General features: G+C 45.8%; 1 protein-coding gene across 6 annotated transcripts in view; it reads right to left on the minus strand.

The window, feature by feature from the left end:
- Positions 1–3,626: 3,626 nt before the first annotated feature.
- The window catches only part of FN1 (fibronectin 1), a 55,843-nt gene continuing 40,847 nt past the window's right edge, over positions 3,627–18,622 (minus strand). For 2 of the 6 annotated variants that reach the window (XM_040602670.1, XM_040602675.1), the window contains 14 exons: positions 17,052–17,321; positions 14,990–15,177; positions 13,814–13,901; positions 13,466–13,642; positions 13,144–13,233; positions 12,748–12,927; positions 12,120–12,209; positions 10,819–11,285; positions 10,106–10,244; positions 8,503–8,667; positions 7,170–7,295; positions 6,471–6,577; positions 6,055–6,165; positions 4,748–5,607 (listed from right to left, as the gene is read on the minus strand). In XM_040602670.1, coding sequence (XP_040458604.1) covers positions 5,533–5,607; positions 6,055–6,165; positions 6,471–6,577; positions 7,170–7,295; positions 8,503–8,667; positions 10,106–10,244; positions 10,819–11,285; positions 12,120–12,209; positions 12,748–12,927; positions 13,144–13,233; positions 13,466–13,642; positions 13,814–13,901; positions 14,990–15,177; positions 17,052–17,321 — 2,273 coding nt within the window. In that variant the 3' untranslated portion in view covers positions 4,748–5,532. Of the gene's footprint in view, positions 4,705–4,747; positions 5,608–6,054; positions 6,166–6,470; positions 6,578–7,169; positions 7,296–8,502; positions 8,668–10,105; positions 10,245–10,818; positions 11,286–12,119; positions 12,210–12,747; positions 12,928–13,143; positions 13,234–13,465; positions 13,643–13,813; positions 13,902–14,989; positions 15,178–17,051; positions 17,322–18,622 lie in introns of those variants that run through there. The other 4 variants (XM_040602674.1, XM_040602676.1, XM_040602671.1 and 1 more) reach the window with 3 other exon arrangements.

Genomic DNA, 18,622 nt, shown 5'->3' on the forward strand with positions numbered 1-18,622 from the left:
GTGTTGTCCAAATACAGTGTCCTCAGGAAAAAAGGTTTATATTTGAGGTAAATTTTATGGTCTAGACTTTACTAATTCGGTAGAAGGCCTATGGAATGGTATGAAAGCCTGGCTTATGCCCAACTTCTTAATGAACTGATAAAAATCTGTGTTGTAAACTGAACTAAGCTGCTTTTTCTTGGAGTCAAGCAGGTAGGTTTCTCCAGGCGCTTCTAATCCATTATCCTTTTCTCTGTGAGGAGAGAGGAGCAGATCCTTTGTGCAAGGCAACCTTGGGGTTCGGTGTTCCGAGTCCTGCTTTGGGCTGGGAAGCAGTGTCGGATTGCTTTCTCCAAGGTAAAAGACTCATTCCTGCGAGTTTGACATGCTTGTTCTCATACCGGGGAGTTCCATCCAGAGTTCACAGGCAGGCATCTGGGAAGCATCTTGCCTGAAGCCACTTCCCTTCTCCATTGTGCACAACTTGCATTAAGCAGATTTGAACTCTGATTAGAAAAACAAAGTGAAGATCTGGAGCACAGTGACATGAATAAAATAACAGCCCAGACACGTTTTCGCTGGCAGTCACTGTGACCATTTCAAAGGGATTTCTTTTTAGTTCCATTTTATAAAATCTGTTCAGTTTTGGCAAGGAACAGTCCACAGTTTTGCATTAAACGCTTCTGTCACGGCTCAGATCTCAGCTGGTGCAGAGCAGAAAGCCTGCCTGCGTGCCCTTCGCTCAGGCAGGAGCAGGGGAGCACAGGTAGGAGATGGACACGGAAGAGGGGAAATTTCGGGTTGTGTTCCTGGCTCCAATGTTAATTTGCCGTGACCGTGGGTGTGCATTTTATTTTACCTGACTGCCCGTTCGATCCAGGTTGGTTTGAACTGAGCAAAGCAAAGGTACTTCTTAGGGAATAGGAGTCACTGAAGAGATGATAATCCATGCGCTGGGTTTCCTTCAACGCGGTCATTCCATCTGCTCTGTGTACGTGCGCTCCCCTTACCTGCCTTGTTCTGCCTGCCCAGCGCTGCCCTTGCTCTGGGCCTGAGGGGGAGCAGTCTCTTTTTTTTTCTGACTTCTACAGTGGATTGTTTTTTCTTTTCTGATGTCTACGGTGGATTATTTATAAGTGGCTGGATTAGGCAGGACAGTGTACAGAGGATGCTACTGCTTGGGCCCAGATTAAGACAGAAATCCAAAATAAAACTGGTTTGTTGCTTAATGGCTCGCCTGTTGGCTGTGCTAACCCAAGCCTTGGCCTGACTGCTTTCCGTGCTGTTGTTTCCCATGGATTGTCAGTTTTATTAGCTTCTACTTTAAAAGTTGGGCTCCAGACTCGCTTTCTTCCACTGGTCTATTCCTGACATCATCTTTGCTGTCACGCTGCTTTGACTGTGGCTGGTACATACTGTGCTGTGAGTAATCTGTTAGCCTGTTCTTTACTTGCATCTTCTAAAGTGTCAGCTAAAATACAAGGGTAGTAAGCAGCTGGCGGCTCCTGTTCTGTATTCCCACTTATTGTTTGCCCTGTTTGCTGTCCTTGGGGCACTGTTTAATCTACTGATGGAAGTTAATGGGTACTAATCTTCCAGGTGAGATCTCTGCATGAGGTGCTAGTAAATGTCTAACTAAGGTGATCCCTGTCTAGGGCCCTGTCTGCTGTGTTACTTGTGCTGAGCAACTTGTAATCTCCTAAATACACAATACCTCACAGCATCTGCAGAGGGATGCTTTTGCCTCCTGCTGTGCCTATGGTAAGGTTAAGGGACATACAGGTACGATACAGAATCGGGGAATTGTGTGTCCAAAAGTGTCCAATGTCCCAAGTGGGTGTCCTTGGCTACCCTGCCTCACTGCTCTGTAATGGCTGATAAAGAAACCTCCGGTCTACTTCCAGGTGTGAGGTGATCTCATAGGAATGCCCCTCAGGGTGGCTTGTCACCTGCACTGCAGTGACATTTTCAACTAGCCTGAAGCTGTACCCTTGAAGGAAACTGGGTGTGTGTGAAGCCCGGCACTTCACTGGCTCCTGTTCCGGGCACAGAGCTACGGGTGCCCTTGCAGGAGCCCCCAGGGAGCGCGGGCTGCAGCTGCTGCTCTGGGAGGTCAGGTCAGGAGCTGCTGAGGGATGCCCTAAAGAGGGGATCCAGCCCCTCCAGGAGCAGGTCCCTGCTGACAGCTAGGCTGAAGAGCTGCAAGGCTTCCCTGTGCCGCAGGCCAGATGGGTGGCCCTTTGTAAGAAAGGGCTGTTGCTCGATCATGGTTCCTTACGAGGTGTGCTGATCTCCTGCTAGTTGAACGAGCGACTTCTCCCTTTGATATCTGCAAGGATTCAAAGCAAATTGTGTAGCTCTGCTTAGCATCTGTTTCCCACAGGGAAGAGCATGTCTCTCCTCACAGGGGATAGTCTGCGCCCTTCAGCTGATGTGTTTTGAAGAGCAGGCTGCTGCCAGGCTCTGTTTTGCACCGTCACCATGTGGTGCCTTGCCCCTGGCCGGTCCTGTGCTGGCAGAACAACAGTTCCCAAAAACGTGTAAGTAAATGGAGAGCAGGGAGCAATCATTCCCACCCTTTGCAGTCAGTAGCAGAGGAATTTGCTCCAGGAGGAGCCCCTCGGTGGCTGAAGGGAAGAAGAGTCCTGACTCTGGTTGTTCCTGTGATCTAACTGAAGCTCTGAGTTAGCTGAGAAGACCAACCATGTGGAGACGTGCTGCCTCTTCTGGAAAAAACAGCCAAGGGCTTGGTGTAGCTGTGAGCACCTTGTCTTGGAAGCTCTGGGCAACTGAAGGCTCCCAGCTACCAGGGGATGCTGCCCCTGCCTTGGAGGTAACTTGGGCTGGATCTTAGTGCTCAAGTGACCACGGATATAAATCAAGCCTGCGTTTTAAGGTCCGGTTGCTGTTCCTTTGGCCTGGGTGAAGCATGGGAACCTTCAATAACCTTGGTTCTTTTTGTTGCTGATTGTTTCTAAAAGGAAGGATGTGTGGTTGATACTTGGATCTCACAAGTTTCAACTGCCCGTGTGCTGCGCTCTGCTAGTGGTTTGCAAATATGACTGAAATAAAAGATTTAGCTGAATGGCAAAATACCCAGCGCTATGCTAGTAAATGTTAAACAGAAACTGTCAGCAGTGTAAACCCTCATGCTTTAAGGCTTGGACAGACCTCTACAGGGAGCTTAGGTAAATGCGCTGTTTAAATCATTTTCTCTCTAATGCTTCCTGCGGAGGGGGGGAGGTGTTTGTTGCTGTTAAAATCGATGGGACGTTAGAGCAAGAAGATGAGATGGCACATGACTCCTGTTCAGATGGGCATCTCCTGTGTGTCTGCGAAGAGAATTACTTAGCGATGCAGTGGCTAAGGAGGGATCTTTGCAATTGGTCTCTGGTCTGAAATACGTAACTCCCTTGGGAAAGACAAATTAATAGAAATCCAGTTTAACAGGAAAGTATTCTTCTGTGTCTGTCTATGCCAGTTTTAGTTCTCGAGTATTTTAGATACTCATTTGGCTCTTGAACATTGGTGGGATAGAACTGATTGCTGCTGCAATCATTTTATTACTTGCAAATGTTTCAGTTGCTCTATAGATAGCGATCTCTGCAATCAACTGCCATGTGTGTTTCTCATGTCAAGAAGCCAAATTTTATTTTCATGCTATGCTTTATTCAATCCAGAGAAAGCCATCGACTTGAGTAATACAGTGCTTGTTTCCAAGAGAGGAATGTGGCCTGAGGAATCACGACGGAACCTTTCATGTTCTGTATTTGCAGATGCTGTGCAGGTTTTTGCAGCGTTGGCAGCGCAAGCAAAAGGGACTTGCTGCTAACTTCCTTCATTGTAATCAAGACTGGCTTTGTTTTAAAAAAAGGTTTTGAGGAGAATTTCATTCACCTCCTTCCCCACCTCACACGGTGGAAGCACAGCAGGTTCAAAAGCGGTCTTTGCCTGTTAACATGCAGCCATAGATGCAGGTGCTATTTGTCCCTCCCATTTTTTTACAGCTTTGTGCAGAGGTAAGGGAAGGATTTCCGGCACGCTGTTGCAGCAGTGCCTGAGGGTGTTGCTCCGTAGTACCTAAACAGCCTCAGTTCTGAATTTTGTTATTTGAATTTTGCAAATAGAGATGGAACAGCCGAGTTTTGAAAGAGGGGTGCAAAAGCCCCTCTGTGAACCCTTTCAGATGGTCACAGGCAGGTTATCCTGTTGCAGAGGGGTGAACTGTGGCCTTCCCCAGGGGCAAGGCATGGAGCAGGGTCTGAGACCCAGCATCAGTTTGGACCCAGGGCGGAAGGGAGGGCAGGGAGTCAGTGGGTCCCGGTATAGTTAATCTTTGCAACTTCACAGGTGTGGATGGCCTTGCTAATTTTGGCAACTCAGACACTGAGAGCATATTTGATTCTAGGTATCTAAGCATCTGGCTGGATCAAGGACCATCTCTACCTCAGCTCATGTGCAAAGCAGGGGATGCTTTCTTTTCTCTCCCCCCCTTTCTCTCCTCCACCTATTCCCACAAAGCAAGCCTCTGCCTCCTGCAGCATGGCATACATACTCAGAGTGTCTCTGCGCTTTACTGGGGCAGGGGGTGCAGCAGCTGGAAGTCTTTAATTAACAAACTGCTCTACAAATATTCTCTTGAGGTTTACTTCATGCTTCATTGAGATGTTTGTTCCATCTTGTTTCAAGGCAATGTTACTCCAGCTCAGAATAATAATCTTCATCCTAGATTCCATGGTAGCAGAGAGAATCACTTAAACTACATGTCTGGTTTGTAAGTCTTTTTATTAAAAGAGTTGTTTTTTTCTTTTCCACAGTAGTAAAGCTTTGGCACTTACAGTATAAAAATAATCACTGATCATAATTACACCAAATTCCTCTTTGTCAACTGCATACTAACTGTCTTCAATACATTTTATTCCCATATAAAAACACTCGAAGGTCAGGGGAACAAAACTGATAAATAACAGTATGAGATATAAAGATACAGCTAGAAAAATACTAGGATCATTGAGAAGGAATTAAGACTGTGCATATTTTAAATATCACAGTGATTGGATTTGCTGTTCCTATCTTATTGCTGGCTGCACGCTTACGTGAAAGCAGAAGTGTTTGGTGGACTTTCCTATCTCTAAACTTTGGTAATGTTGTCCTCAAATACACTTTGCATAGCATGGGAACCTTGAATTTCTACACCCCTCCCTCCCACTTAATATACAATCCCTCACCAATTTGTGATTTAGCATTCTCCCCCCCCCCCCCCCCCCCATACACCTTTTCCTTTAAATTTGAAAACACTGACTGGCATTCAACACTTTGAGCAAAAACAAGACAATTGCTATCAATCATGAGAAAAGTCTGAAACACTCCAAGAGTGGCGCTTGGAGAAGCTGTGAGTTGAGCTTAAGCTGGGAAAATGGCTCCAGAGCAGCGGGCCATTTTCAAAAGATGCAGTTTTGCTAGCATCACTCCAGTTTGGATGGTAATCATGGCAGATAGGTATTTATACTTTGGTTTGTCTGTTGCCATTGCCGCAAGAAGTCTTGCTGGATGTTACTTTCCTCGTGGATGTTGTGTGTCTGCCTGTACATCTAGGGGCATGAAACACTCAATTGGGCAGTTGACGTTCTGTCAGGAGGGAAGGAAATTAATTAGCACTGTCCTGTATGGACGGGACACTTCCATGGTGTGGTGTGGGCTGAGAATTGTTGCCAGCCTTCGTAGCAATTTAGCTTTCTCAGCACAAAGCACACAGCTGGTTTACAGCAGCAGGTAAAGGCTAGGAAATCACTGCATGCACTACCGCCTCAGCCAGAGCATGCAGGTGCATCCCAGTGCTAGTAAATGAGAACGTCCTGCTGCCGCTGAGTGTGGCACTGAACACTGTGTGTGGAAGTGTGAGCTCAAGCGTGCGTTCTGTGCTGTGCAGTGAGGGCATGCTGCGCCGCTGGTCATCATGCACTTCTAGCCCAGCAGGAAGCTGCACAGCACTCCTGGGCCCTACACAGACCCCACGCATCTGTGCCATAGACCAGACTTGCAGTAAGGGAGGGCAGAGAAGGAAAGTGTACTCACGGTGTTTGTGGCCTGGTGGTATCTCTGTGTAAACTGTGTGTAGGTATGGCCAGCAGAGCCTTCGGGGACCACCTCCACGCTGGGTCTACGGCAGTTGTCACAACGCCAGCCCTAGAGAAACAGGACACGTGCGCCGGTCAGATCACGCTGATGCAGGTGGCCGAGGAGCTGCCAGTATTCACACATGCGGCTACAGATCCACCCACACCAGTGAGGTGACTCCCATCTTCTATCCTGCAGGCCCTGACGCCAGTACATAAGCTCTCTGACTAACTGTTTTCCCTCTTACACGGGCCTGTTTTGGCCAGGCATTAGACAGCCTCTGACCTGAAACCCAGCTGTCTTAGAACTGCACTCCAGCAACAGCCGCCTCTCTTCATTCCCCGTGTTCAGCATGTGAAGTCCCTCCTGCTTACCTGCTGTCCTCCGTAACAAGTGCAGGAGCAGATGGCCCCAAAGTACTCCTTCTGCCACTGCTCTCCAACTTGGTACATTTTCCCATCGTCATAGCATGTGGTCTCATCTGTGGAGGAACAGGCAGAGCTCAGTTGCATGGCTTGTGCTTGGCTTTAAGCATTCTCAGAGCAGCTTGGTCATCAGAACAGGAGCCTCTGGCCAGTGCTCTCTCCCTTTCTGACCGGTGGCTCACTGACTGGCAGGGGAATATCATTCAGTTTTATAGCTCTCCAGACACTTTAACCTAGAGCGTGAGGGTATTCACCTGACAAGATCAATGCAGTGTAATTCTTAGTGTGAACCCTAGAGGATCTTCAGGTGACAGGCCCTGCAGAAAAGTCCCATGTTACTGATTAAAGCAATTACACCACTTAGTGCGGTGACATATCCCTCTTGTGTGGCTCCAGGGCCAACGGCAGACAGATGCTGAGCGTGCTGTGACCTTAGCTTTCTTCTTTTCAGGCTTGGCAATGTGAGTCTTACGCCTTTAGCTCTTGTGAGACCAGATTCAGTTGGTTACCAATTCAGCCCCCAAAACCTGAATCAGGCATACTCATACTCTGCTTGCCCCACGGCAGGACCAAAACTTAACAGGAACAGCCCTGAGATGCTGAAACATTCTGAATGGGAGGTCAAATTAACATCAGAAGGAGACTTACGAGGTTCACACTTGAATTCCCCTTTTCCATTTCCAAGGCAGGTGCAGCTCATCATCTGGCCATTCTCCCCTTGCCGGTCCCACTTCTCCCCGATCTTGTAGTTTACACCATTATCGTGGCACCACTCTGGGAAGGCAGAGGAACAGGAGAAGCAGGAGTTACCCCACACGCTACAGTGATACAGCAGGAGGAGAACGGCTTGGTGCTCCTCAGGAACCAACAGAGGGGCAGGAGAAATAATCTTTTCAGCTCATTTATGTCCCAAGGAGGAAATGGGTCCAGCTCCTGCAGCTTTTAACCACTGAGGATGGCTACAGGCTCTTAGGAAAAGAGAAAGTAGGATGTGACAAAGACTGGGGAGGGAGAGAAGAAGAGAAATGAAAGGGAACTTATTAAGACATGGGGCAGGAAGGGAGAGGAAAATATTTTAAATGCTCTTTGAGCAAACACACAGTAAAACTGTATCACAGACTGCAAAACACAATGGGTAAGCCGTGTGTATCAAATGCTGAAATGTAAGTATTAATCCTGTAAAACAAGTGTCTTCCCTGCAGTCACTCCTCTGAGTCTGTGCAAATTGCAGACATACCCTCTTTGCTTAGCTTACTCCACAATTTAAAAGCGTAATTTAAATTAGTTGGATAGGAGCTGTGTTAAACCACTCAATCACAGACTTCTGTTCTATTCCCTTACATGAAGTTTGATGTTCTTCCACACACTCCTGCAAGGAATAAAACTTGGTGCCCTGGCAGAGGTATCGCCTGCTTAACAGAGCTTCAAAGCACCACCGAGAAAATTAGAAAACTGGTTCCACAAGATCCTTTGCAAAGGCTGTCTGCAATGCAAAACAGATTTGGTACTTGCTGTAATACCCACTGAAATCCACACAAGTTCTGTCTGGCCCACTGTGATGATATATATAATTAGGAGATGAAGATTCAACCATAATTTGATATTCAAAGCTATCTTATTAAATGGCTACTCAGATACTGTCACTTCGGCATCTTGCCTATCTGACTTTTACACATTACCTGGACGTGGCTGGCAAGGGTAGGGAAAATGAAAGAAACATTTAACTTCGGTGAAAAGTCAATATGTACTAATACAATATTGATTGTTGCTGATGCAGTGAGTGGCAATACTAAATAACCTGCACAGCTCACAAGTAACCAAAGTTTTCCATCACTTCTCATGATGCAAAACACTGCTTTGGTTTAACAGCTGAAGAACCTGCATTCATTTGCATCGTGTTTGGATCAGGTTGGTACTGTCAAACATGCCATTAGTGCCCAGGGAGCCTGGAGACAGGGATGGTCAAAAGCAAGCTACTCACTAGAAGAATCGCATCTGAAATGACCGCTGCCAAAGCCTAAGCACTGGCACCAGAGTTTAAAGCCAGTTTCAGATAACCGCTCCCATTCCTCGCCAATGGAATAGAAGGAGCCAGTGTAAGTATCAAAGCAGGTGTCGTCAGTGGGCTGGTTTAGTCCTTCAGACACTGGAACAAAAAGAGAACAAACAGGCATCACACACAGCAATAGGAACTACTGAAAGACAGAATGATTTTCACGGAATACATTTTTTTTTTTTTCCTTACAATATCCTGGCAGTAATGGAGCTACCCCACGGGCATATACTCGATGGTTCTGTCAGCAGTCCAGACTCCTTGTGATTTATTTTCCATTTGCATGTGTCAGAGCAGTTGAATGATAAAAAAACCTGACACGAAGGCTATTTTCATTTTGATTTGCCAAGTTCCAAGCAAGTGTGAGTTTTTGCATTTGCGGCTGGAGAGCAACAACCTGACTTAGCCTGTTTTTAAGAGAAATGTGCTGTGTGATGCTGGGGAACAGCAGGAGGTCGGCAGCTGCATGTGCACTTCTTTTGGGCAGTTCGGAATATAGCTCACGGCTGGGGGACAGGAGAAGGAGACCAGACCATGCTGTTGGATAGATTGATTTCCACCTTAGGTGTCTGCCTTCACTGGAAGGTGGGTGTTTTACAATCACCAGTTCAGTGTATGATAATTAGGGTCAAGAGTTAATGCTCTCTGCTCAGTCTGTCACAGATACAAGGTAACTGGGGTGCTGGAAGGAGAGAAACAGCCTTATTTCCCAGGGACGTGGGAGCAGTAGGAGGCTTAATGGGCAGACAAAATAAATCCTTAACTCTTCATTTCCTCTTCTCCCATCCTCTCCTTCTCCTCTTTTTGACCTCAAATTACACAAAGGAGGAAATGGAGGGAGACTTGTTGACCAGACTCCTGTGCTGGTAAAAGCAAAGCCCAGGTCCCACAGGGTGTGTGTGGGCTCTAGGCTTTCCAGCTGTGGCAAGTGTTGTGTCTGACCACAAGTACTTGTGGTTGGTCACATGGCTTCTAAGTGCTGCCAGTTTGTGCTTAATCAGCATCTCTGCAGGCAGGCAGCCCTGCTGCCAGACCTTCAGGATGGTCTGGCAGTGCTGCTAGATAACCAGCACAGAAGCAGTGGCAAATGAGCGACAGAGCAGTTAAGCTGGCCACCACAACTTCCCATAAGCATGACATGTTGCTATTGACCACACATTCCTGCCCAGCAGCGAAGATCTACAACGCTGATGTGATCCCTGACTTCCTTTGAGAGCAGCAAATACCACCAGATCTCTTGCTCTCTGTTGGGCACTGACCCTAGAGGAGCGTGTGGAGCCTCAAAGCACATTCTTCGTGATTAGACAATAGATCAGAATAACTCCAGTCACGTGATCAGTGTGTCAGTTACCCAGAATGAGCAAACCTCACAAATCACTTGTCCTAGCATCCTGCTATGGACTCTCCCCGTCAGGAGAATGTTCTTCTCTGAGCTATTCTCAAGCCTGGGCACAAGATAGGTTGCCTTGAGTAAGGGATATGAGGCAGGGACAGCACAGGTTCCCCATGACTCCATAAAGCTTTTACTTACCAGTATTGCCAACTGTGACCACCTCCTCCAGCACCTTTTGTCTCCGGTGATCTTTCAGGGCTTCCACTATGATGTTGTAGGTGGCCCCTCTCGTAAGACCAGTAAGCGTAGCACTGGAGGAAGTGCCAGGAACCCTGAACTGCAAGAGGCAATGCCAAGTCACCAAAAAGGGAAGAGTGAGGACTCCTTCGCTATCACCCCACTCATAGGAAAGACAGGGTGTTTAGGTTGACTTCTACGCTCTCTGCCACGATGGAGCCAGCCCATTCCTCTTAGACATTCTGAGAACTTCAAACAATACCAAGTTAAACTTGACTACTCTGGACTATGGTTCATGCAGGATATATTATTACCAGCATTTTAGGGAAACAGAAACCGAGGGAGACAAAGGAGAAGGGCTAAATGAGTCTTTGGCCTGGAGAAGCAGCACCTCAGTCTCTGAACTCCCAGTCACCTCCCCCTGACTGCCCCCTTCCCTGGTGAAATGCTGATACCGACAGGTTTTCAAGGGCTTGTGTTTTATCCTGGAGCCTCCTCCATGAAGGAGAGGAGGGAGACATTTATCCTTCCTGGTCTCAGGTACGTGTTAAAAAGACTCTTTAAGCTAACTCTGAGTGCCACTCCCTTAACACTGCTAAGGGACTAGACTCCCAAGAGACATCTGCTGCCACAGGTGAGGCTGACGCCACTCCTGTGCTAAGAAGTTCAGTTACCTGCAGAGTATCTTCATCCTGGCTGACTGGCTGACACGAGATGATGTATTCAGAGCTCTCCAGCAACGGCCTCCAAGAGATGGTTGTTTGAGAAAGAGCTTCTTGACCTGTGGTGTCGTTGCGCCTGGGCCCACGGGAGTGAGGGTACGAAGGTTCGACTATGATAGGCACTTGGTACCCAGGGATTTCAATTGCTTCATCTACGTTTGGTGGGGGCCGTCTTGACCCTGGCCTAAGGGGAGTTGCTGTTGTGGGTACAGGCCGTCTGTAGCCATGCTCCTCAAAGAAGATTTGTTGACCCTGGTGTCCTATTGTCTGCGGGTGCCCAGAGGTGCCTGGAAGTTGGATACCATTTCCATTGTCATACCTATTGTTTGTGAGGTAAGGGGTCCCCTCATCAATGGAAGGTACGTCGAGAATGTCGGGTTGGTTGGGGTGCGGTCTGGTAATCAACGTGGGAAGCTCATCTAGCCAAAGAAAGGTTAGGAGTCATGAAGCAAAGCGCAGCAAATTAGCAGTGGTAATTTAAACAGCTAGAGTGGATGCTGTACACCGCTCCAAGCATCAAAGATTAGCCATCATCCCAAGATGCAACGCACTTTTTATGACCTCATTGTGATTGTGAAGGTAATATGTAGCTCTCAATATATTTATATACTATATAAATATATGTATATATTCCATACATAGGCATAAGAAGTGTGTTGGTATGAATTTTCCATACAGCTAAGCAACAGTTTTGAACACTGCAACCCAAAGAAGCCACCACTGCTCAAACTGAGAAGAAGAAAGGATTACAAGAGATAGTCACAGGTTACCAGTTTAAGAAAAATCATTGGTGTGCAGTGAGAAACTAGCTCCTTGATTACATTTGGATATCCAGCTGGTACTTTTCTTGCTACAGGTATCTCAATATCACACTGTGGAGATTGTAAAGAGAAATGCAATGGGCAACAAATGAATGGATTCTGCCTTTGATGCCATCACGTGCTAGACAATAAAGTGAGCGTTAACCCTAATTTAATTACCACTAGGTACCCAGGCGAGAATCAAGCACCAAGCATGTTGTTCTGTTCTTAAGTCTTCAAACACAGCTAAAAGTGATTAATATAACTTTAGAATCTTACTTCCTACATCCTAGAAGGAAAACCTCGCAAAGCCTATGAGACTCATAAAAAAGGTGTGGCTGAATGGTGCAAACAGGATATTTTAAATAACATTATTTCAGTCCTGAAATTGTATCCCCCAAGTGGAAGAAATCATCTCCTGTTGGCACACAACAATCTAGAGCTTTGTTTTACCTGTCCTTTTTCTGCCAACCAGTGGTTCACTTTTTTGATTGTTCTTCACAGCAATGATGTAGATGATGTATTCAGTGCCTGGTTCCAAGCCTAGGGATGGAGGAAGGACAAAGCATTAAGAGTTGCTTTTCTTTTATGATTATGTGTGGGATCTAAGGCAGAATGAGAGATGGGTATGGCTATAGTATGGGTATGTGCATTTTGAATCTGAGGTTTTTAGGACAGTACAGTCCAGCCTCCTGCTCCTTACAGCAAGTTTGAAACCTGACGACGTCAGCTGGCACGATAGGTGCTGCAGACACAAAGCAGCAAATATTCAGAATGTGTGACTGATGGGGTGCCGGAGTCATGGGCACCCCATGAATGGGTGACAGTTGTGGTGGCAGTGGAAACAAACATCTATGGATTGTTCAAATCCGATGGCTGATCTGATCAGTGAAGTGTATTGTCTTTGTACAACACATGTACTTATAAAACCGCTCTCTGTCATTAGAAACTACAATAAAGGAACAAAACTTTGTCTTGCTCTTAGCTGACCATCAACATTCTATAATTAGGCCTTCCCCCTCTCTCTTCAAATCTAGGTCTTTCCGCTTAAAAGCTCCAAAACAAAACAAGAGACAGGTACCAGTAATAGTAGCCTCGGTGGTGCCAGGCCGAGGGCGAGGCAGAACCTCCTTGGCTGGTGAGCCGGGTTTCTCATATCTGATGATGTAGCCTGTGATCTTGGCTCGTGGAGGCTGCCAGGTAGCCAGGAGAGAGTTGCTTGTGGTTGTGAGGAAGCGCAGGTTAGAAGGAGCATCAATAGCTAGGTGAAAATAAAAGGAAACAAGTCAAATGCAGTCAAAGGCAAGCAACATTCTTCACCTGAACTGCACGTTCTTGTCATCCTTCTCAAACTCAGCAGTATAACCTATTTGCTGTAAGTCACGGTAAATATTATATATGATTGGGTATAGACAACTTCTGACCGTATGTATTACTGTGTGTTAGCATGAGCAGAAAAGTCAGACAAGATCATTACCAGTGGAGGCATCGATCACTACTGGGGAACTGCGTGCATTCTCATTCAGAGTGTAAAGGTAGATCTTGTAGTCATTGCCAGGTTGCAAGCCTAAAAATCAAGTTGAAACATAGAAGTTAGCTAATCTGAGGAAACCATCTAAAAGGGACATCAAAATGTCTTTCAACACCTTGGAGACTAGTCTTTATGACTTGGTTTTTTCCCCCCACCTTTTGTTCCTATAGTATTTTTCATCTAGGAAATTCAACTACAAAACAAGAACCCAATGTACCTTCCAGTATGACCCTGGAAGCTCCTGCACGTGCAGGAGCCCTTCACTTACCAGTGATAGTGTAAGTCCTAACATCAGGGCTGATGGTCCTCTGAATGGGGTTCTGGCCACTTGCTGGGACAGCATCGATTTGGAAACCAGTGATGGTCTCAGTCTTGGTTCTCCACGTAATGGTGATGGTTGTCTCGGTGGCATCTGTCACACGGGCCCTGCGAGGAGGACTGACATCTACACCAGAAGGAAAAGGTCTCCTGTCAGCTAAGCGTTTGTGAAGGCCTTTGCCAGAGCTTCGTATAGAGCAGAGCTTTGTATAAAGCCCTACTTCTGACACAGAGTAGGATCTCAAACTCTGCACCCAGCACAGTACTGACTGGTCGTTTGTGGAGGATCACCACTTACTTTCAAGAGTGGTGACCACCCCCTGGGCTGGTCGGCTGGTCAGAGAGTCCTTCAGGGCATACACACTCACTTCATACTTGGTTGCTACCTAGAACAGACAAAGTTATACCGTGTTATGAGAAGGACCCAACACAGTGGGAAATACCTCTGCTCTCATTCAGTGGTGGAGACATGTTTCTTGGTCACCTGCTACTGAAGCATGAAACCTTAAAATAATTGAAATCAGTGAAGAATTGACAGGATAATTCTAATTATTTCAATCTGTATTAAAGAGAGTAGACATGGACCCTGATAAACAATGCTGTTAATAATACTAGTAGTGCACATGTGCACGCTCAAGACCAGAGGAAATCCTGGAAGAAGCTTATTTCTCATTCCTCATTTTGGAATCTGTGTTTCAAAGCCGATTCTTCAGAAAATCCTGTTTTTCCTGGAGTTAATGGATGCCATTCGCTATGATAAGGTGCTCTTGTTGTGCAGAAAAGAGAATGGTGGAAGTTACAGCATGGTCTGTCGTCCTTGACTGCATCAGACCAGGAGTTCACTTAGATTAGAATGTTTTTTAAGGCTCATTTTTGAAAATGATTCATAAAACTCCTTAAAAACAGATCAGTAGCTTTTTAAGATAGCAGGGACCATAAAAGCAGCAATTTTCAGCCTTTTCCAGTTCAGGAACTCTTGAAATGTTTCCAGTGGAGAAGATGGCTGTATAGCAAATTTAAACCTACTCACAAAAGACTTGCATTTTTTACTTACATTTTGCAGGTGTCTTAAAAATAGGCAATAGACTGCCAGAGCTCCCACATTACAGCTCGAAAACCTCTGCATTAGGTCACTTTATCTGACCTCTTTTGTGAAAGATGAGCAAAAGCGTTTTACTGGGTTACTGTTGATTGTGAACGTGGTAATTTGCATTTGATTAAGGCATCCAGTCTTCCTGTGCTAAATGAGGAAGGGGAAAGAATGCAGATTCAGCAGGCCAGTTCCTTGCCTTTTAAAAACTATGGTAAGGAGTAGTAACAGTCTGACTAGCCATCAGCTTCAGAGTCAGACCCTTAGGAGCTGTAATGATCTAGTCCAGCTGAAATTCCTGACCCAGGAACTTGAAATTGCTTCAGGTTCTCCTGACATCTCCTTTCTACAACACAGCCTGCGTTACACAAAGAAAACAGTTACCATTAATCCAGACACAACAGCAGATGTACTGTCCGGAGAAAGGTTGATTTCTTTCATAGGACCAGTCTTTTCTTTGGGGTTCACTCTGACTCTGTAGCCCGTGAGGCGAACGTTTGGTGCATTCCAGTTGACGGTAAGACTGGTGGGAGTTACCTGAGTAAACTTCAGGTTTGTTGGAGGTGGAATTGCTGTGAAAATCCAGATTGGTACATGGTTAGTTTAACGAAGGCAGCCTTGGATAAAACAACATTCTCTCCTGAACACGAGACAGGTTTAGACCTGAAATATATGGGCAGGAAAGTGGTGTGCCTTCTGCAGACACGGGCATAAAGCACCATGGAAGGGGACAAGGTATTCAGAAGAAGATTCTCAAATCTACAGTAACACTTTTCAGCAGAAATAAGGAGATCTCAGTGCTTCAACCCTGAAGTCAGATGAATAACAACACTTGCTGTGATATAAGGTGAAAACTTTGGGAGGTGCTTAAATCTGTAGCAGGCCAGTCTGTTTTAATTCTTCTACCAGTCTCTGCTTTTCATAACATGGCTAATAGTTTAGTCCTGCTTCACTTGCCTATCTGTTCATTTCTAAAATACAATGGATGATTTACAAAAGTAAGTAGGAAGCGGGCTCAGAAATTGCAAAGAAGATATAAAATACTGCAAATGCAGAGGGGAAGCATTTTACAGCCACTTATGCAAGTGTAAATTACTACACAGAGAGCAAGGCAATGGAAAAGCAGAGCTGTGGTGGCCATAAGGCTCATTACGCAAGAGTCTGTTCACAAGCTAACACATCTAATATCTTTAAAAACAAATGTTTGCAGTAAAAAGACCATCCACTGAAACATTTTCTTGCCTTACTGTTGGTAATCCTTGGGCTGTAAACACAGGAAAAATATACCTTAAAGTAGTGCCCGCTATTAGCATATTGCTGTGAAGTGTTCTAATTTTATAGAGTGGAAATAGAAGATAATTCTCCCTTGTTGCTTTGCGCAGAGCTCAGTCAAAAGTCCATGAACATCAATGGAAAGTCTTGAATGACTTCAAATCACTTTTGAACAGCCCACAAAGGGTAAATCAGAGAGCAGGTTTTAAAAATTACTGTATTTGTACTTCTGGCAGGTAGTCAGCCAGCCGTTTCAATCATTACAGCACTCTGATTCAGTTTAGTATAGCGATCTGTACACTAGGAACTACTGTCTTCATTACCCCCCTGGAATTACGGTACCAACTTTTCATCCACCAATAAACAGGAGACCTTTATTACAAAGGTGCTACCTTTGTAATAAAGATATGTCTGGTAAAGCTGGAAGCTTTGCAATGGATGCCATATTGCTGGAAGTAATTTTATTGCAAGCAATTAGCTTTTTCCTCCTTTTTCACAAAGGAATTTTAAACATATTCTACATGGAGTTGGATCAGACTGGCATATAAGGGAGTCTCCTGAATGGAGCATGTCCTCTTCTTGTGGAGGTGGTGTGAGCACAGGGTGTGGGCATGCACATGGGCTGCAGACTTAGGGTAGTGCCAGCAAAGGATCTAGAGGCTCTGTAAGACCTGAGGGTTAAACCATCTCCTAGCCTTTCACACTGATCTTCTGCTCCATCCAGCAGTGAGGATCCTGGGGGATGAAAGCTGCCCTGATCTCTCTGTTGTTGGTAACTGCCACTACTTGCAGGTGCCCCATAGCCTAAAGACCAACATAAGAACTTTGTGAGGGGGTGGTTCACCAGGAATTAGGCTCCGTGACTAGGGACCGAACGTCACTAATCCACTTGAGGACTAAGAGGCTGTAAGGTAACATCCCTCCTTTCTCTATAACCTGCTCCTTCAATCCTGCAGATCTTTCCTATATTCCTTAATGTGTATGTGGGCTGACCCCACTGGCAGCCAGCTCTCCAGCACCGACTAAGCCATCTCTCAAGAGCAATCACATCCCCTTGGCTGCCCCTGGGGCTTCCCCGGCACGGAGCACCAGTTGTGCATGGAAGCACGCTTTACCCAACAGGGCAGAAGCCACTGCTGCCATGGCCTGCTGGGTGGCGTAGTTAAAGGTGTACCTGTGGACTGGGTCCCAGTGAGGGGTAGGCTCTCCATGTCATCGTATATGGCAACGATATTGATAGTGTACTCAGAACCTGGCCTGAGGCCATGCAGCTCAGCAGTGTCTTCTTCGCCACCTGGGGCCGGCAATAGCTCATGGATTCCATCCTCAGGGCTTGAGTAGGTCACCCTGTACCTGGTGACTTGCCCCTGCGGGCTTTCCCAAGCAATTTTGATGGAATCAACATCCACCTCAGTGAATGTTAGTCCTTTAGGGCGGTCAATGTCTGTTAGGCAAATTAACGGTAAGAGGTTATGTGATAAAAGCAGGTTGTGGGTGAGGAAAATAAAAAGCATTTTTATTACATGCAAAGCAGTTTTCGGTTTTGCGCGAGAGAGGGGGTACTTGATTCTCCTCTGTGCTGCACCTTGCACATACGCTTATACCCATGCAGAATAAGGCTGAAACTTTGTGGGTGCCAGACAGCAGGAATGCAATCTTGGCCTTGTTGAAACCAAAAGGACTTGCATTACCACCTTCAAAGCAGCCCGACACCAATCCTTGTGTGTATTTGAATCCCCTTGCACTGAAACCCCTTTTACGTAACTCTTAACAGCATTAAGCTACATTAAAGCAGTCAAGAGAAAAAAAGAAACCGGAATTTTAACACCCATTTTTACCAGAGCCAGTAACTGGTTCCTAGTGCTAAAGACAGCCAGACAGCCCACCTGACTCAGTAAGTTTGGATTCATGCTGCATTTGCTTTTCACTATTGTAAGCTGCTGTGCAAAGTGCACGTCCAAGGAGAATCAGTCCCACTATTTTCTTTCATAAATTGATTTCCAATTAACACACTTATCAAGAAAGCAAATTACTCAGTATATTATATTTTAAAATCAGTTAGAAACAAACTTCCTTTTAGCTTTGTATTGAGTGCACAGGGAACGTCCACAGGTGCAACTGGGTGATACACACATTCCCAATTAGACCAATTCATCAGATTTTCCTAGCAAGGTGGGAACTCAGTGCTAGACAGCAAGGTAAGTGAGCCTTGTTCCACAGAAGTCTAGTGTGGCTACCACAGAGCTATACCCATTTGTTCCACAAAATGGGAGGATCTGGCATGTCATTTTTATTCTGGAACCAAAGTATGCTTTTCTATAAGATTTCAACTTTTATTTGCCATGTTGCATTAGTCTTGAATTTTCTACATTTTCTAGTTGGCAAAGGTGACTCTCGTCCACGAGTTTGTTGTCTTGAAACTGATGTGGACTCTCTTCCCATCCCTGAAAAGCTTCAGAGAAGCTCCTGTTGTCTTTAGGACAATTACGTAAGTATTTGGGGCTGAGCTGTGGTTTTGAATATGAGCCTGAGCAAAGGAACAACATGCGTGCAAATCCCTACCCCAGAGGTGTCCCTGAAAAAGGCACTTCACATCAGAGACATCCCTCTCCGAGTTACATGTTCCCTCTTGCCTCCTCTGTGTGTCCAGAGCAGTACTGCTGTATTGTACAGGCAGATATAGCAATTTGAGGGCTGAGCTGTCGTTTCTTTTGCAGTGCTTCATCCCAAGTTCTTGATAAAACT

The sequence above is a fragment of the Falco naumanni genome, chromosome 8, assembly GCF_017639655.2.
Source record: "Falco naumanni isolate bFalNau1 chromosome 8, bFalNau1.pat, whole genome shotgun sequence".
In the NCBI taxonomy this organism is placed as follows: Eukaryota; Metazoa; Chordata; class Aves; order Falconiformes; family Falconidae; genus Falco; species Falco naumanni.